The sequence below is a fragment of the Pristis pectinata genome, chromosome 7 (genome assembly GCF_009764475.1).
Source record: "Pristis pectinata isolate sPriPec2 chromosome 7, sPriPec2.1.pri, whole genome shotgun sequence".
In the NCBI taxonomy this organism is placed as follows: domain Eukaryota; kingdom Metazoa; phylum Chordata; class Chondrichthyes; order Rhinopristiformes; family Pristidae; genus Pristis; species Pristis pectinata.
In genome coordinates, this window is record NC_067411.1 from 71113007 (window position 1) to 71139691 (window position 26685).

Consider the following 26685-nt stretch of genomic DNA (forward strand, 5'->3'; position numbering starts at 1 on the left):
TGCCGAGCAAGAGGAGGAAGAAATAGACAGTGACAAAGAGTTCTTCTGCTGTGCTGTCAGGGCATGCCACATCGTCCTGATGTTCACGTGATGAGCCTGGGTGTATGCATGCATGGGATAATTCAGGCACAGACTCCCCATCATCAACATGCTGTTGCTGCAAGATTATATCAGGAGCTGCATATGCAGCAGTGAAGGTGAATTTGTTCCACTTTTTGCAAAGCATTTCATGGCTGTGAAGGAAGTTCTGGATAGTTCTGTAGCTGAAGAAGAATGATCACCACTTCGGAGTGCCACTTGAGTTATTCACAACTTCAAACATCACAATGTACCCTGATGCATTGACACTCACATGGTTCACCCATTATTGACAAACCTACAATTTGATGGGTTAAGGTGGACAGTCAACATGATGGCATTAAATGGCAGAGGAGGCTCAAAGGACCGAATGACCCTACTCCTTTGTTCTTAAGACAAATTTTCAGTTTCTTCATCATGACAAGAAGCCTTGAGTTGGACCTTTCACTGCCCTCCAACTATTTCCCTCCCCTCCAGCATCCGCCCCCCCCCCTTCCCTGCCACACCTCCACTGCAAAAATCTAGGGTAGCTCTTGCTTTTATTCTAAGGCTCTCACAAACTCACGTGGAGATGCATTTTCTCTTTTTCTCATCTTCTTACTAATTTACTATGATGGAACTGTAATGGTAATGTCAGATTTCCCTTGGCCTATGAACTGCACTGGGTCAAGAAAGTAGCTGCATGGTACCTTCATTTGTACTTGGGGATGAAGGGGAGAAAAGGTTAAATCTCTGATATCGTTTGCCCATGAGTATCATAAAGAAAGTGAAACCTTTCACATTGTTGGTTTCTGTTACTGAACATTTCAGGCTCCTATGTATTATCATGAAAGCCAGACCCAAGGAAATCAATGTGCCTTTTCATACATCCAATCAAGGCTAAAAATGACATGCCCCTGCTGGCACTCCTTTATTGCCTGTCATCTGTTGCTACCTATCCTACTACTTCTGTGTAGAGCTCCCTTCAAGTTGAGATGCCATCCTTTGATCTTTGGTTTGAGCAAATCTGCTGGTGTATTTGTCCACAGAAATGACCAGTAATCACATTTCAGAAAACTTGACCAGATAAGAAATCTTTGCATTTATATACTTTCAACAGTGTCCATATATATCTGCTTTCAAAGATTTGAGGTGAGGGAAGAAGAGGCAGGAGAGAAGTCCTATCTTGAACATGGCAATAAAATTTCTGGCCTAATTTCACCACCAACTTTTGAATTCCCACCATTCCACATGGTCTAGAATGTATGATTTGCAAAATTCCACGATGAACTTGTCCAGGTGATCTCGCAGAAGAGAGTTGCACAGAGGTAAAAAAAAGTGTACTTGCAGGAGATGAATTCTTCCGTATAAATAATGTGCAAGTGATTTTTGCCAAACAGAATGAGCTTTCTGTTGGATAATTTGGAGAAGCATACATGGGGAGACAAAATGTTTAAAATTGCATTGTAGCAGTCTTTGTTTTAGTTATTTTTAAGGAGTCAATAGTGACGAAGTATTATTGCAATGTTATCCAAGCATATACTACCATGGCAGTCATTTGACTTGAGTGTAAAGCCTCCTTGAGTAGAAGTTAAAGATGTTGATTGTAAGTGGGTATAAGTCAAGGCTAGGGAATGCACAGTTAAGATTTTCCATGCATCTCTGCAAACATGACAAAGAAGTTGTATGACAGGCTTAAATAATCATGTTGAACACCTGCTTACCCGCGTGCACCCCCCCATACCTCATTAATGAAGTTAGAGGATGGGGAGATGTATGACTTGATTGCTTTACACAGTTGAATGGGCCTGAGTTGCTTGTGATTTGTGCCTGATTCATCAGATGGGATTTGTGTTGAAATCCTTGGCAGCTTGTGTTGGAAAGATCACCAAAACTGTAAGAAGTTGGGAAAGGAATTAATTTTTACTGGGCTTTAGTAATTGAATGCTGAGTAGGGAGAGATTGACATTACTGAAATACAGCATGAAAATGAATTATTCATGGAGCATTTGGTGTAACATATTTACTGTTGTTCACTGCAGCTGTTTTCTGCCTTTGTGTTCACTGAATTCTAAATTTGACTCCAAATCTATGAAAATAATTCAAAAATTACAGACTAATAAGTATGTAAAAGGAAAATCCAGACTTGATCACTAACATACGTCGTCTTTTGTATTATTTTAAAATTTGAGTAATAACCATTTAACACCCTCCACCTCCCCAATCCCTTCCCAGCCTACTATTGAACACTGAGTTACACTAATTCCAAACAAACTCATCTCCAAACTCCTTGACCTAGGACTTGGCACCTCCCTCCGCAACTGGATCCTTGACTTCCTGACCTACAGATCGCAATCAGCAAGGATAGGCAGCAACACCTCCACCACAATTATCCTCAGCATTGGTGCCCCACAAGGCTGTGCCCTCAACCCCTTACTTTAGTCCCTATACACTCACTACTGTGCAGACAGATTCTGCTCTAACTTCGTTTACAGGTTCGCACCATAGTGGGCCAGATGTCAAACGGCGACAAGATGGAATTCAGGAAGGAGATAGGGAGCCTAGTAACATGGTATCAAGACAACCTCTTCCTTGATGTCAGCAAAACAAAAGAGCTGGTCGTTGACTTCAGGAAGAGGGGTGGAGTACATGCCCCTGTCTGTATCAATGGTCCTGAGGTGGAGATGGTTGTGAGTTTCAAATTCCTAGGTGTAAATATCACCAATAGTTTTTCCTGGTCCAACCACTTAGATGCCATGGCCAAGAAAGCACACCAGTGTCTCAGAAGGCTAAGGAAATTTGGCATGTTCCTGATGACTCTCACCAATTTTTATAGATGCACCATAGAAAAAAAGCATCCTGTCCAGATGTATCACAGCTTGCTATGACGACAAGACTGCAAGAAATTGCAGAGTTGTAAACACAGCCTAGTCAATCATGAAAACCAGCCTCCCCTCCATTTGACTCTGGCTGCTTTCCCAAAGCAGCAGGAAGTGTAGACAACATAATCAAAGACTCCTCCCATCCTGTTGATTCTCTCTTCTCCCCACTTTCATCGGGTAGAAGATTCAAAAGCTTGAAAACGTATACCACCAGGCTCAAGGATTGCTTCTATCCTGCTGTCATAAGACTCTCTTGAATGGACCTCTTGTATGATAAGGATGAACTGTTGATCTCCTAATCTATCTTGTCATGGCCCTTGCACCCTATTTGTCTACCTACACTGCAATTTCTCTGTAACTGTAACACTACATTCTGCATTTAGTTAATTGTTTTTCCTTTTATATTACCTCAATGTACTTGTGTTTGGAATGATCCACCTGGATGGAAAAAGAAACTTTTCACTGTATCTTGGTGCAAATTACCAATCCCATTTTTTTAATTCTCTCCATGTTCTCATCAACTCTCCCCAAATTCTCCCATTCACCTACACACTGGGAACAATTTACGTTGGAAAATTATTACCGGCCTACACGTCTTTGGGATATGGGATGAAACCAGACCACCTGTGGTTAACCCACGTGGTCACACAGTGAACGTACAAACTTGATGCAGACAGCACCAGAGGTCAGGATTGAGGCCAGGGTGCCGGAGCTGTGAGGCAGCAGCTCCACTGGTCGTACCACTATGGTGCTTTCCAGTAACAACAGCATTAATTTTGCAAAAATAGTACATGAAGAAAATTTAATTCCATGTTGCGTAGTCTATAAATCCAAACTTTGAGTTTATTATTTCAATGTATAATTTGTAATGTGATCTCTGATGTGAAACTTGCATGACAATATGTTTGGAGTTCATTGGGAGCAGTTTCTGCCAATATAATGCTTCTATTATTTTGGAAAAACCTTTCGTGGATCCTTGCAGCAATTAGCCTGAGTGTGGGGTTTTAAGTGCTGATTAGTATTATTGACGTAGGAGCGTGAGATTCTGTAAAAATAAAATTTTAACAATCCATTGATGGTCTGGCCCTTAGGTGATCTTATTGCTCTGTTAACTATCTATTATTGAGTTGCTGTGTAGAATGAAAAAACAATAACATTTGCTCTTTTACTAGACTGTTTGCCTTTTTTTAAAACTGATGTTACTGTTAATTATCTGTTAACTACAATTATTGTTGCAAAAATACATATGACATTGTATCTGGACTTGAGAAAGTCACAGCTGTTGTTGGTAATATCCACAGCAGTTTTCTTGAACCTTTTCTGTATGTGCTTATCAACAAAAATTCCAGAAGAATCCATCACTATCTCTGAACATGTCTTGCCCATGGGTATGATGGATGTACCAGAGATGGAGGTACAGGTCCTCCCCAGGTTATGAGAGGGTTCCATTCCTGAGAACTGTTCATAACTCAAACAGTTTTCAAATCAGAAATGTGGCCATGAACTTGAATTCCTATATGGCAGAAGATACCTGCAGCAGCTGGCAAATCCATCCTGCCAGTATCCCAAATGCTCGTTTCCTATGTACAGGCTGTAAATAAGTCAGACGTTAGTAAGCTGGCGAGGACCTGTGTAGTGATATACATTTAGCTGGGAGATCTCAGCTTACGGATATAGTCTTGTGGACTTTGACCAAACTAACCCAAGGTGAAACACTATTAATCATTACTTGGGGGACAAAAACTTGTTGCCCCCTATTAATAAATACTCACCTAGTTGAACATTGCCTGGAGAAAGCTCTGGGGGGAGTAAAAAGGGGAAAAATGTATTTTGGATGAAGAAGTTGACTGTTTACCACCCATGTTCACTACCAAAACTGAGTTTGCAATACCGCCGTGTAAGTCCAAAGGATGTGATTGCTAAACTCACTAGATGATATCCACAAAAGCATTATCAGAAGTGCAGGTGAAGCCAAGTTTGTTGTTATTCTGAAGAAGCAGGGTTTTTTTAATTGGCAATTGTCATGAATTCCAGTGTAGAGAATTAAGTAATTGATATGAATCACATTCCTAAATGTAAAATGCTACATTTTGAACAGTTGTAAGATTGCTAGTGTCTTCAATACATGTTGGTTTAGTTCAGATTGAGAAACCGGTAAGAGAAGGGATAACATCAAGCAAAGTTTGGGAAAGCAACTGTTAAGTTGGATGGAACATGCACAAAAACTCAGCAGGTCAGGCAGCATCTATGGAGAGAAATAAACAGTTGACGTTTTGGGTTGAGACCCTTCATCAGACTTGGAAAGGAAGAGGGCAGGAGCCTGAATAAGAGGGGGAGGAGAACAAGCGGGCTAGTGATGAGTGAGTCCAGGTTAGAGGGGGAAGGTAGGTGGGTGGTGGAGAGTGAATGAAAGGGCTGAAGAAGGAGGAATCGGTAGGAGAGGACAGTAGATCATGAAATAAAGGGAAGGATGTGGGGAATGAGGGGCAGGTGAGGGTAGGTTGTGAGGGCGGGGGAGGGGAAAGAGAAGGGGTGAGGGGGCCACAGGAATGAGGGGAAAACAAAGGGGGGGGGGAGGGGAAAACTGGGAAGAGGTTACTGGAAGTTAGAGGAATCGATGTTGAGGCCGTCAGGTTGGAGACTACCAAGGCAGAATATGAGGTGTTGCTCCTCCAACCTGCTTCAACATAGGTTTCTCCAACTTCTGGTAACCCCTCCCCTCTTTTCCCATTTCTCCGCCCCCCCCCCACTTTGTTTTCCCTCATTCCTGTGGCCCCCTCACCCCTTCTCTTTCCCCTCCCCTACCCTCACGACATGCCCATCACCTCCCTCTCATTCCCCACGGCCTTTCCTTTATTCTCTTCCCTTTATTCTATGGCCTACTGTCCTCTACTACTGGATTCCTCCTCCTTCACCCCTTTGCCTCTTCCACCTATCACCTCTTAGCTTCTTGCATCATTCCCTTTCATCTCCCCTCCCCTTCCCACCTACCTTCCCTCTCTCACCTGGACTCACCTATCACCTGCCAGCTTGTGCTCCTCCCCCTCCTTTTTGTTCTGGCTTCTGCCGTCTTCCTTTCCAGTCCTGATGAAGAGTTTCGACCCGAAACATCGACTGTTTATTTCCATCCATGGATGCTGCCTGACCTGCTGAGTTCCTCCAGCACTTTGTTTGTTTGTGTGTGTGTGTGTGTGTGTGTGTGTTGCTCCAGATTTCACCATCTGGAGAATCTCTTGTGTCACTGTTAAGTTGTGGAGTGATAAAGCTTTTGTCATCAACATAAATGGAAACCAGCTCTGCCTATTATTAATGTCTTGAGAGGAGTAGCATGCTGCTAAAGGAAAGGAGGAAGTCGAGGGTACAACCTTGAAGGGCATGAGAAGGAAAAAGAAGCAGTGAGATCTATCAGTGTTAAAATAGGTAGGTCTTGTCCTTCAGAGATCGACAATGGAAGGAAAGCAATAAAGTGGCTAAAATTGGTCACTTTGGCAATAACAGCAGAAGTTAAGGTAAGAGAGAGAAAAGGCACATTACAGTTGGAGATGTGGCAAAACATTTGTGCTTTAGGAGGGAGCTGTCTTGGTACAAATTAAGCTACCAAGAGGATAAGGATTTGAATTTTGAGCATGATGAACATGAAGGTAGGAGGCTGCAAAGTATTCCAGAGATGTCAGAGAAGTGAAGGACCATAAATTTCAATGAGAATCATTACCATAATAGACAATCACCTAGCTAATTGCATGGTTTAAGAGATAATATATTATGTTGTAACTGTATTTGCAAACATCCGCCTTCTCCATTTAACATCTGCCATAATTTACTATCTTCACAAAATATGAATTCATGCATTAAATGAAATATCTACCATGTTGCATATTAAAACCACTTTGCATTGAATGTTTTGCTATTGTTCTCAGTGCAAACTATTTGGTTGCAGTGCACAATTTCATAATTTTTGTTCCTATAGTAAATTCTTGCATCACTTGTTTTTCAGCAACAAGGAATTGGTCGACCTAGTGTTTATCATGCAGTAGTCGTCATCTTTTTAGAATTCTTTGCCTGGGGACTGTTAACTACTCCAATGCTAACCGTAAGTGCAGTGTGTTTCATCATACATTTCTGCAATTATATCATCAAACAAAGTGTATACTTTTACTGAACTGGTCTAGTACTAAGTATGTGACATTTTTGGTATAGTGAGCATGTGGTGAAAGATATGATGAACGCTTTTGAATATAGCAAGGTTCTTGATCTTGAAACTCTCATTCTTTGGAAATCAAACTTTGTGTCCTGAATTACTGCACATCATTTTCTCCAGAAGGTTGCCAATGTACTAATAAACACTTGTGATGTTGTGGCATTCATTTTCAAGCCACACAATCCTATTCAATGTGGAGGAGGTAGGTAGAGCCCATGTTTTTAAAAATATTAATATGTAATTAAAATAGTAATAAAAATGTATAGTTGTGTTTCATAGTCATGGTTTAGAAGCCTTGTTCATACTGTACTTGCAAGTGTAGATATTGGCATTTATAGTCAATTAATCTGCATTAACATAAATGTAAATTAATGCCTTTTATTAATATATCATTTAAAAATAAATGGTTTCACGTATCTTGTCAACATGGGTCTGTGCAAAGCTTGAGTAAATGGCACAACGTGATGAGTGTCATTTGGTACGTTGTCAACCTGGAGGAGAAAATGATGTCTGGTATAGACAAAGTGTCTACTGTACTTCTGGATGGTAGCAGTTGTGGGTTTTGGGGGGGCGGGGGTGGGTGGGTGGAGTGGGGTGAGCATGTTATGAGTGGGGGTTGATGTGATGATTTCTGCTTTGTCAGTAGTGCTGTTTTTTCCACACAAAATAAGGTCCTATCCGCCTATTCAGGTCACTACGTTGTTTGGGAAATAAATGTAATAATTAAAAGCACTTCCCTGTTCTTGAATAATGAGAGTTTTCTCGCATGAGAAATCTCATTATTCAAAGAGCAGGGAAGTTCTCTTAACTTCTAGGCCAGCCTTTTATTCCCAAAGTAACAGCTGAAAAATATTGAATGGTTATTTCACATTATGTAATTTTTGCCAACTTGGAGAAATAAACAAATCCGATGTTGACGTTAAATGATTTGAATCTGGTCTTGTTATTGTTGACATCTTCAGGATGGAAATATTATAAAATGTTCAATGATAACTTGAAATTGAAAGTGGTTCACAACAAGTCACTTTTTTCAGAGTGAGCAGCTGGTGATATTTCATTTGACCATTTTCCATTCCACAATTTAACTAATTTTAACCAAAATAAATTAGGAGTTTTCTTTGCCAATTGACAGAATTTGCTTTTTCTCCTGCTCAGGTAAGACTTTTTGCATAGAAAGTAATGAAATGTCATCACTGATGGGACTTTTTTCACTAAACTTCTTTTTGGAGTTACTTTTAAAGAAAAAACATTTACAGAGAGAAATAAATACTTTAATTGCTTAATTTAAAAGTTTTTGAACAATTTTGTCTTGCATTTTAAACTTGTCAGCAAGGACCATGTTAACATAAGGCACAGAGGAAGCTTTCCTTTGCTAAAGATACTATCTTGATTATTTAAGATGTGCATTGCTACCATTTTTGGTTGCCATTATTTAATTAAGGAAAAAAAACTGGTTTTGCAATAGGCAGAAATAAAATGCAAAAGGGTTCTTATGGATGCTGGAATATACTATAGTGGTAAACTAAGGAATGAATTAAAAATTGTTAATTTGCTGCTTACAGTAGCATAAGTCAGTGACCTAGAATTTTTTTCAGTTATCCTGGTTAATAATGGTTATTGTTTCTGGGCATTACAGTGATCTTTCAGGTCTCTTAAAAGAACATGGTTTATTCAGCCAACCAAAACCACTGCTGTAATGCAGGGAAACACTGCAGTCAACTTGCATTCAGTAATGTTCCACAAATAGTAATGAGATGAATGATCAGGTAATTGATTACATAAGTGGAGGGGTCGTGGGATAGATGTGTCAAAATTGCAGTGAGAAGGTAGGGTGGAATGAAGAGAAAATACATGTTAGTGTTTTAGCTGCTTAACTGAATTATTTGCAAGAACTAGTTGTGGGTGAGAAAAATCTGTAACCAGGCTATTTGTTTCTTTTTCCTTGATCTGACAATCTTTCAGCATTTTCTAAGCCCTCTGCAATTGCAATTCTATCTTTCTCTGGCTTAATTGCATTTTTCTTATGGTCTTTTCACCTTAGCTAGTTGCACTTTTTTTTCCCCCCTGCTCAGCAGGGTGTTCTTTTATGCCTTAAACAATTTCCTGCTTTTCCATTCAAGTAAAGGGAAAAGAATATAGTTGAATCCTAGAGTAGTTAAAGCCATTGCTCCAAGCAGAGAGCTGCACAATTCCCAAGAGAAAAATTGAGTTGCCTGACGTTGTTTTGTCAGTACTTGAGATGTTTGTGCTCTCTGTGAATGAAGACCGAAAAGGCAGCACAGTGGCTCACAGCTCCAGCAATCTGGGTTTAGTCCTGACCTTTGTACATTCTCCCTGTGAAGCACAAAGTTTCCCGCAGTTGTTTTGCTTTATTCCTACATCCCAAGAACATGCTGATTGATTGGATAATTAGTTATAATAAATTACCCCTGGTGTAATCAGAGTGGAATTGATGGGCATCAGAGAGAACAGATTTTGGGGAAATTGTGGGGGGGGGGGGGGTTGGGGGGGATGGAATTGCTGTGAAAGCTGGTATAGCTTTGATAGGCTGAATGGTCTATTTCTGTGTTGTAAGAAAATGTTATGTGAATAATTTCAATGTCTTGGTTTCCTGATATTCTGATGTATGTAAAAGTTCTTTGCATACTAGTGTAGCATTTGGTGTAGTCAGTTTACTCTACAAATTTTTTTTGTAGAGTTAGTAGGGCATAATTTTAAGGTGATTGGAGGCAGATATAAGGGGGATGTCAAAGGTTTTTTTTACACAGAGTGGTGGGTGCATGGAACGCACAGCCGGCAGAGGTTGCAGGGGCAGATACATTAGGGACATTTAAGAGACTGTTAGACACATGGATGATAGAGAAATGGGAGGGATGGGTTGGATCGATATTGGAGCAGGATAAAATATCGGCACAACATTGTGGGCCGAAGGGCCTGTACCGTGCTGTAATATTCTATGTTCTAAATGTGGTTCTTGCTAAACCAAAGCATAAGAAACTTATTTAGTTCATTTTGGCTTGCTCACAGTGGAAGTATTGACAATTGCTAAACCTGTTTTTTTAAATGAAACTATTACTTTGTGTTTTCTTTATATATAATATTTCACATTTTTCTTTGGCAGGTTTTGCATGAAACCTTTCCTAAACATACATTTTTAATGAATGGCCTTATTCAGGGTGTAAAGGTAAGAATGTCTCTAAAATTCACTTTCTGATAAACAGAAACAAAGTTGGATATCATTTTGTAGAAATGGATAAAGATAAGTGATGTATATTGCATATGAGATTGCGAAGTACTAATGCAGATCAAGCACCAGACATTTTAAAGGTGATATTGTTCATGTGATTCTGTATGTCTCTAACAAAAAAATTTTTTAAAGATGTTCCCAAAAATTTCATGACCATGTTTAGCCCATGTACATAGTGTTTGAAAGAATAATGCAATACAAGAATGCATACTATTTTGCTGGGATGGCATCTTGTAATTTTCTTTTTTTTGCTTTATGCTTCTGGAAGCATCTATACAAGTCATTAATATACTTAAAATATATATTTTCTTTGAGTGGATGGATATTTGTATAGGGAAATTAGTCTCCCATTTTACACAAAAAAAATAACTCTACTTGCTGTTTCTGAGGTTAATCCAATTTATTAATGTCCCAATTGTTTACTTCTGAATTTGGAAATGCTATTTTTATGCTTACACATTGCTGAATTTATTTCAAAATAGTTTTGGAGAGCTGTACACATTCTCTGACAAAACCACTCTGTGGTTAACCTGCTGTAAGACTCAATCAGTATGTAGTTCACACAGCAGCACAGCATAAGCCCTGTTTAGTTTCCTGTTCTGAAGGCAGCAGCCGCACTGGCAAAGCCTGAGAGTGTACACTAAGTGAACTGCTGCAAACCACTGAATAAGAGATTTATCAATTAGAGATAGGGTAAATAAAGTAGCTTGAGAGTTAAGATACCTGTTTAGCCTTACAGGTCACTAGTGATACTTTCTTTGATGCCCCAGTATTTGGGGACAATCCAGGTCCTGGATGTGACTATGAGCAAATAGTTTTAATATACTGTGTCTGACATTGTGTTCATTGTGGCATGACATTGTGGATTCCGTTTTGCAATGTCAGTGCTGGAAGCAACATTCTACAGGAAGCATCTGCTCTTTAAAACAATTGATCACAACTGGAAAATTTTCTTCATTCCTATATCCAACATTCGTTTGAACTGCTTGCCACTGTGCTAGCTTTTCATTTGGCAAGGGTTATTATTGCTGTCATAGAAATCATACTGATCCCAATGTAATCTGCCAGAAATTCCTATTCAGAGAATTTTACAGATTCTTTCAAGTGTTAAAACCAGCTCTTCGTAGGTAAAAAGATCAATCTAGTGGGTTCATTTTCATCAAAGTGCTCAAGAATGTGATGTTGCATGCTTAGACTCGCTTGCAGAAATTTATGGCTTTTTTTTTGTCTGAGAATTTGTATATTTCCCAAGCTGTAACCTGTGGAAAAGCAAAAAGGCACCATGCTGATGAATACCATATCTTTTGTAAATCTATCTCATATTTACTTTGTAGACATTTGTCTACAAAGAAAAATTGAATATTTATCATTTATGTTGGTAGAGAACAGTGTGCTCCATTATTTGCCTCTGGGATATTTTTTAATGGCCTATGTTGTAAACGTAGAATAGTCACCAAATTCATTCCATATATAAGTAACAATACAGTTCTATAGTTATCAGTTTGATTACCTTGCCTTTTGAGGTTAATTTGATGAAATGCATTGTGAGAGTCATCAAATTGAATTCTCATCCATTAGGATTTGTTGAAATGTACAACTCCTGAGTGATTTCTGGCATTGTATTGCCAAATGTTGATAGGGCTAATGCCGGCATTCAGATTTGAAGCTGTATATTTAATACAATTCTGTTTGGTAATTGGGTTTTTAAAGAATTGAAAAGTTGCTTAAAATAGAATGAGTATACTGAATTTTAAGATCATCAATTCAGTTCTCTAAAAGACAATTGAGCAATAATCATTACTATTGAATTTTACCTCTCTGATACAGGTTTTGAAAGTAAAGCTGGTTTGTAAACTTTTACAGTTTGCACTGTTTTTTGTGAGATGCTGGTACAAAAGGTACAAAATCCTCTCTGGTTAAGTGCGATTTTGTTTTTAATCCTGGATTTGCTTAGTCAGAAAAAAATGGTAAATATTAGGGGAGAAGGCAAATAGAAGCACGACTTGCACATGGAAGTCATTAACTGATCTCCACTGTAGCACTTTTAATTATTAAGCATCAAAAACGATTAGCCAATAACCATTTCCTGATCGTCATCTCAACGCCTTGCAAATCATGCTACATCTTTCTACATTAAAGCTGTGTTTTTACTCCCCCTTCAATTGATTTTTCAGGTTTTACACAAATGAACAGTAATTAAAAGGGAACAGAGGAAGATAATATATTTGTTTTGCAGGTGCTACCTAACCTATTAAGTGTCTTCTGCATTTTTGTTTCAGATTCTGCTGTGTTGTATTTATGTTTTGTTTATAATGATGTAAAGTGTGATTACATTATATTGCTTCTGCATTTCACTTCCCTATTACGGAATGAAATTTGTCTGAATTAGTCAGTATAGATACTTGTGATCCAGTAAACAGTACTGGATACTCTTGAATTTGATTTCAGTTAAACGTAAATAAAAGGAGTTCTGTAATTCCAGAGATGCCCCTTCCACAACCCTTGATCTGATTTATTTTTCCTCATCTTATTCTGTGAACTTTAAATTCAGCTTGAAGGAACTGTTACTTTACTATTGTGTTTTGAGATGATATTAAAATGGGGAAATTTTGTTTTTAACAATGACAGAGTACAGGAAGGAGATAGAACCAAGTGGCAACAACCTTTTTATCTCAGTGTTAGCAAAACAAAAGAGCTGGTCATTGACTTCAGGAAGCGGGGCGGTGTACACGCTCCTGTTTTATATCAGTGATGCTGAGGTCAAGAGGGTGGAGAGCTTCCAATTCCTAGGAGTAAACATCACCAATAGCCTGACCTGTACCAAACACATAGATGCCATGGCCAAGAAAGCGCACTAGCACCTCTACTTCCTCAGGAGGTAATTCGGCATGTCCCCATTGGCCCTCACCAATTTTTATAGATGCACCATAGAAAGCTGCCTGTGACCAGTGGTATACCACAGGGATCAGTGGCTGAGACTCCTGCTGTTTGTTGCATATTTCGATTATGAATATAGGAGGTATGGTTAGTAAGCTTGCACATGACACAAATTGGTAGTGGTATTGATAGTGACGATGATAGTCTTAAGTTACAGGATGATATTGATCAGTCGGTAAGATGGGCAGAGCAGTAGCAGATGGAGTTTAATCCTGATAAGTATGAGGTGATGCACTTTGGAAGGATTAATACAAGTCGAACATAATGAATGGCAGGGCCCCAAGGGAGTATTAAGGAACAGTGGGATTTCGGTGTTCAAGTCCAGGGATCCCTGAAGATTGGACCACAGGTTGGGTAAGGTGGTGAAGAAGGCATATGTGATGCTTGCTCTGATTAGCCAGGGCAGGGTATATTAAAGCAGGGAGGTTATAGTACAACTTTATAAAACATTGGTTATGTTGCAGCTGAAGTACTGTCTGCAGTTCTGGTTAACACACTACAGGAAGGATGTAATTGTACTGGAGAAGGTGAATCTCCTATGCACCAGGGTGTTACCCAGGATGGAGCATTTGAGTTTTGAGGGAGGCTGGAGAGACTAAGTTTGTTTACTTCAGAGCACCAGAGGCTGAGAGGGGACCTGATCGAGGTATACAAAAATTATGAGAGGCATGGATAGGGTAGATTGTAAGCAAATCTTCCCGATTTGTGTCTGAAAGTCAGGGTTAGGAAGTTTAGATGGGATGTGAGGAAGAATGTTTTTTCCATGTGGAAGGTGCTTGGATCTGAAACTAACCGCCTGAGGAGGTGGTGAGGCAGAGACTCAACATTTAAGAAGTTTGTAGATGAGTATTTGAAATGCTAAAGTATAGAAGGTGATGGGTCATGTGCTGGAAATTGGGAGGAGTATAGATGGGTATGTGGTGGTGGGGAGAAAGGCCTGCATCCATTGCAGTATTGCTCTGACATTTTCTGTTTTTATTTCAAATTTCCAGCTTCCACAACACTTTGCTTTTAAAACAAACATGTTACCAACTTTACATTTGCAGTATTTTGTGTTTGATTAATCTTCCGAACATCTATTATTTTGCTATTTAGTGTACATGCAATTGTGGACATGGACATTGAGTCATGACGACCTTGTGTCCCTTTATGCACCAATTCTACAAATTAACTTTAGTTGTGAAATACAGAGAAGTAAATAATTGGAAAACCTGGTATATTACTCTGCATTAGTAGTAATTCTCATATGTTTTTAATCCGAAAACAAAACTTTAAATGTTTCTTCTCATGGAAATGTGTATGACTAAACCACTATAGTCCAGAATTTCTTTCTTAACTTGCAGCCATGTTTGCTGTCATTTATCTCGGAATGAGTGATTTGGTTTTCTTTGTTCGGATCTGTCTATGATCTGGAGACTAGATATTTAAGAATGTAAGCTAAACCTTTGAGGAAAGGAAGTGTGGTTGGGCATGAGACTTGAGTTCCAATCTACACCATTCATTGAGTATGAATAGGAAAGGAATGCCCTTGACAAAAAGACCAATCACTTTGAAGTCTGGCTAGCTCCTTGCAAATATTATTGCTTTCACCCAAGAGGCAAAGCATCAGTTTCAGACCTACTGCTGAGAATTCCCTTCTCCCTCTAGCTTTCTACTTCACAATAGAGCAGTAATATTCTATTGTTTTAGATGTGTGTCCGTGTATAACATTGTTAAAAGGTTGTTAAGATCAATACTATTATGCATTGCACTGTGGCTCTTGGGGCCAAGTGTAAGTCTCAAAAACAATTGGCTTGAGTCCTATAAGATATAAAATTGCAAAAAGTCTGAAAATAATGGTATGAGAATGGGAAAACTAATCCATTACAGGAAGCAAGATGATTATTTAGATGTTGCATTGAATGGACTTCGTTTTAACAGTGAATCTGTTTTTAATCACCTGAAATGCAGAAAGTACTGAACGTATGAGTTAAGTGTCCATATAATCCTGCTTGTAGATCAGAATATGTAAAACTTAAAACTTTATACTGCACAGTATCAGGCCCTTCTGGCTCAACGAGCCCGTGCCACCCAATAGTGTGTTTCTTTCTGGCTTGTCAAATTTCTCTTCTAAATCCCCCATCCCTTTCAACAATGATCTGCCTGCTGCTTCACCCCGACGGCCATTTTTGTTGCTCACCCTCACCCAGTATGGAGTAAGCTCTCTCGCTCCATCACCTTTTTCCGAAACCACTAAATTCCACCAATCCATTTCTCTCGCACCCCCTTACATGCCCGGGTAGGCTTCCACACCCTTCTAAAATGGACTTGCTTTCAGAAAGGCTAACTTGTTGGCTAGAATTTAAAGAAGGCATGTATTTAACTGCTGAGGGCATTCGGGAAGCTTGTTCTCTTTAAAAGTCTCTCGACTTTTAAATTGCAATCTTTCCTGTTGACGAAACAATTCTGCTAAAGGGTCATTAAAGCTAAATATAGAGAATGAAATTGTATTTCAAATACATCAATTTTTTTCATTTATCTTCAATATCTGATTTGAAGTATGTACAGAATTCAGAACGCTGAGTATGTAGACCCCACTTTGCATGGAGGAAAACAAGCCAGTCTGATTTGGCATCCAGGTTACATTATTCTGTGATGCTGAGTGTGATTTCAAGTTTATTTGATGTGCTTGAATAGGACCTTTATTGCGCATCAATTAGTTGTTTAGTCCTTGAAGCATTTCCAAATTAAAAGATGTAAATTGTGCAGTACCGTCGCAAATTCAAATTTTTCTATGCAAAATCTAGATTGCATACTCTTGCAGGGATTAGAGAACTAATATTCAACATCAAGCACTTTTTGCCTAGAACAACTGGATGAAAGTAAATTATCTTTGGAAATAGTTTTATTAAATTTTGAGAGCTGTAATTTGGTAGCTGCTGAGAAATGCTGGTTTTATCATTTTTCCCTTGTGGTGAAACCAGTCTATTGCCTTTGGTTGTAGTAATGTATAAATCATCAATTCTGTGGCCGTCGGATGTAATTCTATGCTTTCTCCCTCCCTTTTTAGGGTTTTTTATCATTTATGAGTGCTCCATTAATAGGTGCTTTGTCGGATGTGTGGGGAAGAAGATCATTTCTTTTACTAACGGTGTTCTTCACTTGTGTCCCAATTCCATTAATGAGGATAAGTCCATGGTAAGTATGTTAAGTTATATTGATTAGTTCACATAATGTTCACAGCCAAACATATAAGAAACAACAGGAGGGATAGAAGTGCAAGAATGTTCTTTTGTTGCAGTTTAACTGTTATTATTCATATAAATTGAAAGAGCTTAGTAGGTATCCTAAAAATGAAATAAATTACTATGTGAACCAGCTTGCATTGTCTCAGATTGTAATATGACCAAATACTATGCATCAAAATATGATTAAGTTGCAAGATAAAGCTGCATTCGGAATGAAATAGAAGGAGAAGGCAGTATCAACACTTTGAAGCTCTGCACGGACCACCTTCAGGATGAGAACAATATTGGAGGAAAATTTTCAAATGATATTTTTTTGGGTTTAACGCTAAAGTCAAAAGATTTGCTTCTAAAGCAAAATCTTAAGATTAGAAACTAGGAGAAAGCCAACTTTTTTTTAAATATTGGAGATGCAATTTGTTATGCTCTTTTCCTTTTGTTTTTGCAGGTGGTATTTTGCTGTTATTTCAGTGTCTGGAATTTTTGCAGTCACCTTTTCAGTGATATTCGCATACGTAGCTGATATTACGCAAGAACACGAGAGGAGTACAGCATATGGACTAGTAAGAAATTTTCGTACTTTTCTGCACATGTAGAATAGTTTACATTCCTTACAATTGTAAGTTCATCTTGTCATTTTATCTTTTCCCCTCTATACCTCTTGTTTTGATAGAATACATGTTTTAACAGATTGCATTGATAACAGTTCTAGGTGGCACGTTATAATGCTAAGGGTCTAGTTTCCTTATACCTGCTCAATTAACCCCTTTTGTTTGCAGTCATATCCTTGAAAGTTGTGATTCTAAAACCTGCCTCCTATTGAGAGGCCATATTTGTGGTTCAGTCATTAGTACTCTTGTTGGAATCTGATTTTTGCAGGTGATGCAAAAATCAGTAGTGTGGTTGATGGTCAAGTTAGAGGATGATATGGATCAGTTGGTAAGATGAGCAGAGCAATGGCAGATGGGACTTAATCCTGGTAAGTGTGAGGTGATGCTTTTTGAAAGGACAAAAAAGGGTAGGACATACAAAATGAATACTAGAGCCTTGGGGAGTATGAGGGATTTGGATCCCTGAAGGTGCCAGCAAAAATAGCCAAGGTGATGAAGAAGGTATGTGGGATATTTTCCTTCATTAGCCAGACGTAGAATATAAGAGCAACAAAATCAATGGAACAACTTTGGTTAGGCCACAGCTGGAGGTCTGTGTACAGTTCTGGTCTCCATGCTATAGGAAGGACGTGATTGCATTGGAGAAGATGCAGAGGAAGTTCATCAGGATGTTGCCAGAGATGGAGATTTCAGTTATGAAGGGAGATTAAAGAGGCTGTGTTTGTTTTCTGTGATGCAGAATAGGCCCAGGGGGAAACCTGATAAAGGTGTACATATTTATGAGGGGGGATAGATAGCAGGAAACTTTTCACCATAGCGTAGGTTTAAGGTAAGCAGTAAGAAGCTTAGAAGGGATCTGAGGAAGAAACATTTTACCCAGAGGGTGGTTGGAATCTGGCCTGATTGGATGGTGGAGGCAGAGATTCTCACAATGTTTGAAGTACTTAGATGAACACTTGAATTGCCAGCACATGGAAGGCTATGGACCAATGCTGTAAATGGGATTGTTATGGATGGGTAATTGAGATCAGCATGAGCATGGTGGGCCAAAGGGCCTGTTTCTGTGCTGTATGACTGATTTCATGTTACTATGATTGTGGATCATAATTCAGGCTGACCCTTTAGTGCTACAGTAGTGGAGGTTCCTTTTGAATGAGGACATCTCGGGTTGATGTAAAAGGTCCCATGCATTATCTGGGTGAAAGCAGGTTCCTTCATCCAAGTCACTGATATACATTATAAAAAGTTGAAACCCTAGCATGAAAACCTGTGGCATACAAATCAGTACAAATTGTCAACCAGAAAAAGACCCATTTATGCCTACTCTGTTTCCTGTTAGTCAGCCAATCTTCTTCCCATGCTAATGTTAATTCCTTCGCTGAGAGCTTTCATTTTCTTTGAGAACCTTTTGGCATAACATCTTATTATAGCTAGGATTTAGACATCAAGCAATATATTAAATTTTGTCAAAGTAACCTAGAAAAACCTAGGAGAAGACCGACCGATTCCATCATTCAGTCTGATTGTCTTTGATCATCCACTTCAGTTCCCTGTTCCTGCCACCTTCGCCTATCCCCTGATCCCTTTGGTATATCCATCATTTTGAATACAGTTAATGACTTGGACTCCACAGCCTTGTGGAGAATTCGACACATTCAGCATGTTTTAGGTCAAGAAATTTCTCCTAATTTCAGTTCTAGGTGGCATAACCCATGTCCTGAGACGGTGACCCTGGTTCTGGGCTGTCCAGCCATCTAGAACATCCTTCCTGTATCTGTCCAGTCCTGTTAGAATTCAATAACTTTTTTATGACAACCCCCCATTTCTCTATACTTTAATGAATTTAGGCCTAACCACCCCAATCTCCATGTACATTAGTCCTGATATTCCAAGAATCAGTCTAATAAATCTTTATTGCAGTGTCTTTATTGCTCTCTATCCATGGCAAGGTCATCCTTGGTTAAGGAGACCACAACTGCACACACAACTTCAGATAGGGTCTAACCAAGGTCCTTCACAGCTACAAATAAAACATCCTTCCCCCAATACTCAAATTGTCTTGCAGTGAAGGTCCAACGTACCATTAGAATGATAACTGCTGCATCTTTCAGCAACTGGTGTACAAGACACTTGGGTCTCTTTGCACCTTCTCTTAATCTATCACAATAATGTCTTTCTATACTTAAAACCAAGGAGATAGATTTTTCAATTTCTACCACCTTTTATTTGAATCTTTACTGAAGTATTTCCCTCTTAGATTTTTGCAGATGTTGCAAAATGTTTATAAAATTTACATGATTACAATATAAAATGCTGGGTTTTTCCTCATATTGTGTTTGATTTTTAAACTACATAACTTTTTTTCGTCAAATTCTCATGTTAAATTGGTGACAGAGAATAGCAGCTCAATGATGAACCCATTTGAAGCTAAGAAGTATACTGTGTTATTAAATCAGTAACTGCAAAATGGCCATTTTATTTGCCTCTTCATTGTAACACCTACAGTGTAACAACATTTTCCCATACTGCTTGGTCACAGTACATCACAGGAGCAGGCCCTTCGGCCCATGATGTTGTGCTGAACTAAGTAAACTATCCCTTCTGCTGACACAATGTCCATATCCCTCCATTCCCTGTACATTCATGTGCCTATCTAGGAGCCTCTTAAACACCTCTATCATATTTGCCTCCACCACCACCCCTGGTAGCGCATTCCAGGCACCCACCATTCTGTGTGTGTGTGTGTGTGTGTGTCTCATATATATATATATATATATAAATAAATAAAAAGCCCCGCACATCTGCTTTGCACTTGCCCCCTCTCACCTTAAATGCATGCCGTCTAGTATTAGACATTTCGACCCTGGGGAAAAGATGCTGACTGTCTACTCTATCAGATCTCCCCTCAGCCTCTGCTGCTCCAGATAAAACAACCCAAGTTTGTCCAACCTCTCCTTATAGCACATGCCCTTTAATCCAGGCAGCATCCTGGTAAACTTCTTCTGCACCCTCTCCAAAGCCTCCACATCCTTCCTATAATGGGGTGATCAGAACTGAATGCATTATTCCAGATGTGGCCTAAGCAGCATTTTATAAAGCTGCAATGTAACTTCCTGACTCTTGAACTTAATGCCTCGACTAAAAAATGCAAGCATGCCATACTCCTTTACTAAATGCTAATTTTCTTTTGCCTCTTCATTGTAACACGTAGTGTTACAATATTTTCCAATACTGCTTGGTCACTTAAAATGTATTTGTCCTTGAAGCTTTGAAATAATTTAAAAAGTCATACATGTCCAATTACTTTTCCTAATTGGATGATGAATGATTGTTACTGTTGTTGAATCTACTGTGTTCCTTGGAATATTGCCTTCGGCATGGGTTTTGTCAGCTGGAGAATACAGGTCTACAGATGCATTCTTGCACCCAAAGCAAAGAGCAATTTTCACAGGCTAAAATATGATCCACGCAAGGTACTTGGTGCTACAAATGACATTATTTGAGAAAGTAGATTTAGAAAGAAGACTGGTATTAATCATTGAATGAACTATCTGTAGTATGATTAAAACCAGGGCTTCAACAGGACCCATTTATTGTGGTTATTTTCACTAACACTCTCACGTTGTGAAGTTGCCATGTAACAGGATCGGAACCAAACAGCAGATCGATAAATCAGTGTTTTCTTTAAAAACACTAATGTCAAAATAATAGTCTTTATTAGTTGGCTGCAATTCTTTAAACCACCTACATTCTTGATGTAATGCTCTCATGTGAGAAAGACATTTAGGCAGTGTAATGAAATGAAAATAATTGTTCTACTGGAATCAATTATGTCCTCACTTTGGGGTATGAACTAAGACAAAGAAGGATGAAAAGATTTTTTTGCAATTAATTGAATGTTTACATGTAGACTTCTAAATCCATTATAGGCTAACAGCATTTTGAGTATAAATAAGAAGCTTAAGACTGGCAAAAGCAAAAGTTAAATTTATACAAAACATAATCACAATGTATAGCATGAATAAATTTAGCCAACTGTATTATTAAAAAATCTCTGAGTAGAGCTTTTAAGAATAGATTTTTCAAAAAAATTAGATAAAGCAAGTTAACCATGGTTAATCCCAGTTTTAATTGCGTTTTCAAACAATAGAAAGTACTTTATTTTAATTCTCCAATTAGAATGGCTTTGCCTTTTTCAATGGTCCATTGAAGAAACTGTAACTTGCAAAAGCCTAACTGACCTGAGGTAACATGTCTGCAGGTTCCAGAGAAGTCTGCAGGGTTCCAGAGAAGTCTGACAGGCCAGATTTGGCTTGCAGAGCATCGTGCAGAACTTGGCTTTAGAGCTCAGTTTTCTTTTGCCCTGCCATGATTGTCAAGGCAGGATGTTCTGTGAAGGGGGTGGGCAGGGAGGAGGGTGGAGGGAAGAGGGTGCTGTGGTCTGGTGTCTATGCCAACGTAATGGCCAGGAGGCATTGGTCGTCACAACAGTATGGTGGCCATGAAAGTTGGTGATGGGGTGTTTGGGGGAGAGGATGCACAGGGTAGGTTAGCAAGAAATGGCAGTTGAAGCCCAAGGAAATACGGTGACCTGGATTAATCCACCCACCACTTTGCAGACTGGATTTGCTAAGAGGGTGTGGAGAAGGATGCAAGGGTCCGTGTCCCGGTTCATCTCCAGCAGCTGTGTGACGGAGGACTCTCTGATCTACGGGCTATTCCTGGGGACACACACCGAGACAGACATCAAGTGCTGCTGGAAGGTCATCAACTCAGTGAAGGATGCTCTTTGGTCTGCCCGAAACTTGTTGGTCTTCTAGCACAGAGAGATGTCTGTAAGGGAATGTGGCACAGTCCAGGCTGCAGGAGTACGTGCTGAGGGATGCACTGATGCTCGGTGCAGCCAATGCTAGGGCTCTGTGGGGAACGACCAGTCTAGGTTCCTTCTGCTACCACATATGGAGGGGCTGAGTAGGGTGGGGAAGCCCCTCGAAGAATGAAAAGGGTATCACCTCAGGGAGCCACAGAAGTGGCAATGGTGCTATGTTTGTTTGTGTGTTTCTTTTTCTCTCTCCTTGTGTTTTACACTACTGAAGGTAACAACCATAAACATTGAGCTTTTGTATTTTGCAGTGTTCTTCCTTCATATTTTTTATTATGAATAAAGTTTATTTTTGAAATAATAAAATATGGTGGCCTGGATTAATCCTGCAGCAAGTACTGTGTAAACCTCTATTGCATTTAAAAAAAAGTACACTTAATTTGTTGAGGCATGTAATTAACATGTTGATTGGCAATCACATTAATCTTGAATGTTAACTAGGATTAATTGGCAGCCCTGTTTTAAAGGCATAGAGAATTTTAGACCTTGATTTCTTCAGGATAATGGAAGGGATGAGAAGATGTAATGAGTTATAATTTCTAATAGAGCAGAGAATGCTAAGGATATATTGGAAGCTTTTAAATTCATTACCTTTTAAATGCCTTGAGAATAAGGAACATGGAAGACACTGGAGAGTGAGTAGCATGAGACTTTCATTTAAAATGTTGATCCAAGGGCAAGGAGGGAGTCCAGAATGCATATCTTTACTTGGAATACCTTTTGGAGCATGCAACAATAAGTGGTTGAACTATTGTTTATTCAAAGAAAACGAGATAAACGTGAGTACAGGAAGATACTAGGCAGTGAGGAGCTTTAGAGTGCTCTAGTAAAAAGCCAGCACAAACACAGTGACCTGAATTCCTCTCCTATAAACTGTTGTGATTGACAGATTGCTAGGAATGATAAGATTGCACTCATTTACAGGAAATACTTCCAGGCTCCTTCATGTAATCTTTACACTTAATGAAATTAAGTAACTTTGGAGAGTGAAATAAAGATCATGGGAACTTGTAATAAGTGAATGATTCCAGTTACTAATACAGTGTTTTTTTTCCATACCTTAATGATCTTTGCATTTTAAGCTGACACAGCTGTCCTGCCTACATAAACAGGAAATAGTATTGCACATTTATTGAGACACTACTCCTAGCAAGCAGTAGAATGACTACCAAGGACATAAGCATAAACTCCCATAAGGTTATTAAAATACAGTTTATTTTGTAATTAGACAGAAATATCACTGGTTAACACAAGATTGTGATGGATTTAAATATAATTGCCATAATTAAGTGTTGGCCAGTGTCAAAACTGGCTGCGTTATTGACAGGAGGAAAGTTCTAGGCTGCAAGAAGATGTCAGTGGACTGGTTATGTGCATGCCAGTGGTAAATGGAATTCAGTCCTGAAAAGTGTGAGCCCATAGATTTGGAAGCAAAGCAAAACAAAAAAAGCACAATAAATGGTAGAATGTTTAGAGATCCTAACAAGGAATGTAGGGATCTCTGAAAGTACCTAGACAGGGTAAGGAGGTGCTTGGAATATTTTTATTGGCTGAGAAACAGAACTATATAAACTAGAGAACTATATAAACTAGTCAGGCCACAGAGTACTGTCCAGAGTTCCATTTGCTGCATTACAGAAAGATAAGATTTCTTTATTAGTCACATGTACATGGAAATGCACAATGAAGTACATCTTTTGCGTAGAGTGTTCTGGGGGCAGCCCGCAAGTGCTGCCACGCTTCCGGCGCCAACATAGCATGCCCACAACTTCCTAACCCGTACGTCTTTGGAATGTGGGAGCAAACTGGAGCACCCGGAGGAAACCCACGCAGATATGGGGGGGGGGGGGGGATACAAATTCCTTACAGACAGAGGTCAGATTTGAACCCGGGTCGCTGGTGCTGTAAAGCATTACGCAAACCGCTACAGTACCGTGCCGTGCTAATGCCACAAGTCAAGGAGAAAGGAAATATTGTTGATAGGGCTGGAGAATTGTATTTAGAAGAGGCTGACTAGGTTAAAGTTCTCTTTAAAATAGTGGAAGCTGAAGTGAAATTCATGTCCAAAAAAAATTTTGGCCTGGCATGTGAACAGGAAGGACCCAGGTCTCCCCTGTAGGGAAATTGATAATGAGGAAACATTTGTTAATTAGATTCGACAGTAGTTGAGAAAATAATTGAATCAAAGAGTATTATGGCTGCAGAATTAGCTGCCTCTAAAGATTGAAGGAGGCAGAGAACCCCACGTAGTTATAAACTCTGTGGATGGGGACCATCAACCTCCAAAGCTACAGATCGAGAGGAGGGAAGTGGAAATAATTTGTGATAAAGAAGGACGCCACTATTTCACCAGATTGACTCTGAGATGGTGGGTTTGTCACATGAGGAGAGATTAAGTAGGATGGGTCTATTCTCTCAAATTTGGAAGAATTAGAGGTAATTTTGTGGAAATACTTTTTAAAAAAAACATGAGGAATTTGACAGATGGATATGGAGTTGATGTTTCCCATGCCTAAGATGTCCAGGACAGGGATCACAGTCTAATAATATAGGATCATCCATTTGGAACAGTGATAAGGAGAAGTTTCTTCACCCAGAGGAGAGTGAATATTTGGAATAATCTACCCAAGAGGGCTGTAATAGTTCAATTGCTGAGTATATTCAAGACAGTTTGATAGATTTTTAGATATTGAGGGATCTGGGTTGGTGCGGAAAACTAGTACTGAGGTAAAAGATCAGCTGTGATCTTGTTGCATGGTGGAGCAGGCATGTGAGGCCGAATGGCCTACCTGCTTCCATTTCCTATGTTCTTTCATCCAGTTTTGAGACTAACTGATCATTACCATGAAATAATCTTGTGTAAAGCAACCTCCTGCAGGTTTAATACTCTATCACTGAATAGGAACAATTTTTGTGGAGCTATATACTTAGCTGACATCCAATAGTAGTTGTCAGGATGCCTCTGGGTAAGGGGCAGGGGAGGGAGCAGAAGAAAAAATGTAAGTGTATACAAGTTGTATACACTAACTCTTGGACCAACATGTGCACTAATTTTCTTAGTATTATGCTTTTGTATGTAGTTTAACATTCTCATTTAAATTCAAAGACAATTGGTCATTTGTGCATTATTTCACAAATGAAATGGTACATTAATAACTTGTTATTAAATGGGAAGAAACTGGATAGTTGCCATTATTTCATAAGCTAGAAGGTGGAGTCAGGATTTCTAGGTATCAAGATTTCTAATCCTCCAGTTATTTCTTTAAGCAATTCATGTGTGCACTCAAGTTAAAAATATGCAACTATAATTTCCAGATTCTGTTTAACTGTTTTTCTTTGACCTCCTTGTGGTGTTCCCATGTTGTTGGATATTACATACAGGCTCTTCGTTTCTTGTCAAGTCAATGGTATTATCTCTCTAGAGTGTAACTATATGAGACTCTTGTTACTATTTGACTTCACCTTCCTCTATTTGCCTTTGGGTTTAAAGAATGCACATTAAAAGTGTACAACTGAAGTGGTTCATTTTAATCCTCGGATTTGGCATCCTCTCTTCACATCATCTGATTTGGTCCTTTCATTGATTCAAGGTAGCTTACATCTGATCATGAAAGCTGCTGATTCATGTATGCAAAAGAGTATTCAGTGATCTGCAGCAGGATGTGATGTTCTAAACTTTGATTAAAAACAAGGTTGAAATTCTACTTGGAGCCCATCAACCTGTAGAATAAACAGATCATTCTGTCAATTAATGCAGAATGGCACATGGTATTGTACAGTACATGTCTACCATTCAACAATATTTCATGTTATTTAAATCCATTTGTGAAATGTATTTTCTGCTCAAAGCAGCTTAATCTTTGGAGGGATAGTTGGGGGATGGGGAAGGAAAGAAAAGAGTAAATTGAACGATACACAATACATTCTTTCGAACAGCTGCTTAGAGTATGTAGAAATACAACAATTCAATAACCATTGGCCAAAAACACCATTCCTATCCCAGTGAATTTTATGAATGTTTCCCAATTTGGGTCTACTTCGTAAAATATTTGATTAGAAGAATGTAAAACTTGGGTTCTGCTTGATAAACTTCCCTTAAAATCCAATCGTACTTTGTTCAATTTTTGTCAAATACAATTACAGATAAAACAAAACTTACTCTGTATTACATGTGGGATTCTACCATTAGCTTCAGTATCCAAAAGTTTAAATTTGCAACTTCTCATTGCTCTGTAATAAGATCCCCAGAAACTGGAAAAATAATCAGAACTTTTTTATATTTGTCTTGTTTTATTATTATAAAGTAAACTACTGTGTTTAGTGTTTCGTGTTTCAAGGTGAAATAATTACTACATAATTCTTTGCCACTTTACTGACTTGACTGCAGACTGCCTTGTAGTGTCGCAAATGCATCGCCATCAGTCCTGATAGTGGTTGAACTGTTTATGCATTCACAGTATATGGCATGTTATCAATGATTCAAAGGGTTCAATAATAGGAATTGCCAGCAAAATTTGCCAGTAGTAAATAATATGTAATCTTTTAAAGTGATATGTCTTTTCCTCAGAAGACAGATAATTGGTAGCATTCTTTATAGTTCATTGGTCAAGCACCTTGTTTTCCATTGTAAGTAATTGAAACATGTCT

General features: G+C 38.8%; 1 protein-coding gene across 1 annotated transcript in view; it reads left to right on the forward strand.

The window, feature by feature from the left end:
- LOC127572275 (hippocampus abundant transcript 1 protein-like) overlaps positions 1-26685 on the forward strand; it is a 63661-nt gene that overhangs the window by 17763 nt on the left and 19213 nt on the right. Inside the window, exons 2-5 of the mRNA XM_052019302.1 lie at positions 6934-7029; positions 10259-10321; positions 16371-16498; positions 16994-17108. Coding sequence (XP_051875262.1) covers positions 6934-7029; positions 10259-10321; positions 16371-16498; positions 16994-17108 — 402 coding nt within the window. The remainder of the gene's footprint in view (positions 1-6933; positions 7030-10258; positions 10322-16370; positions 16499-16993; positions 17109-26685) is intronic.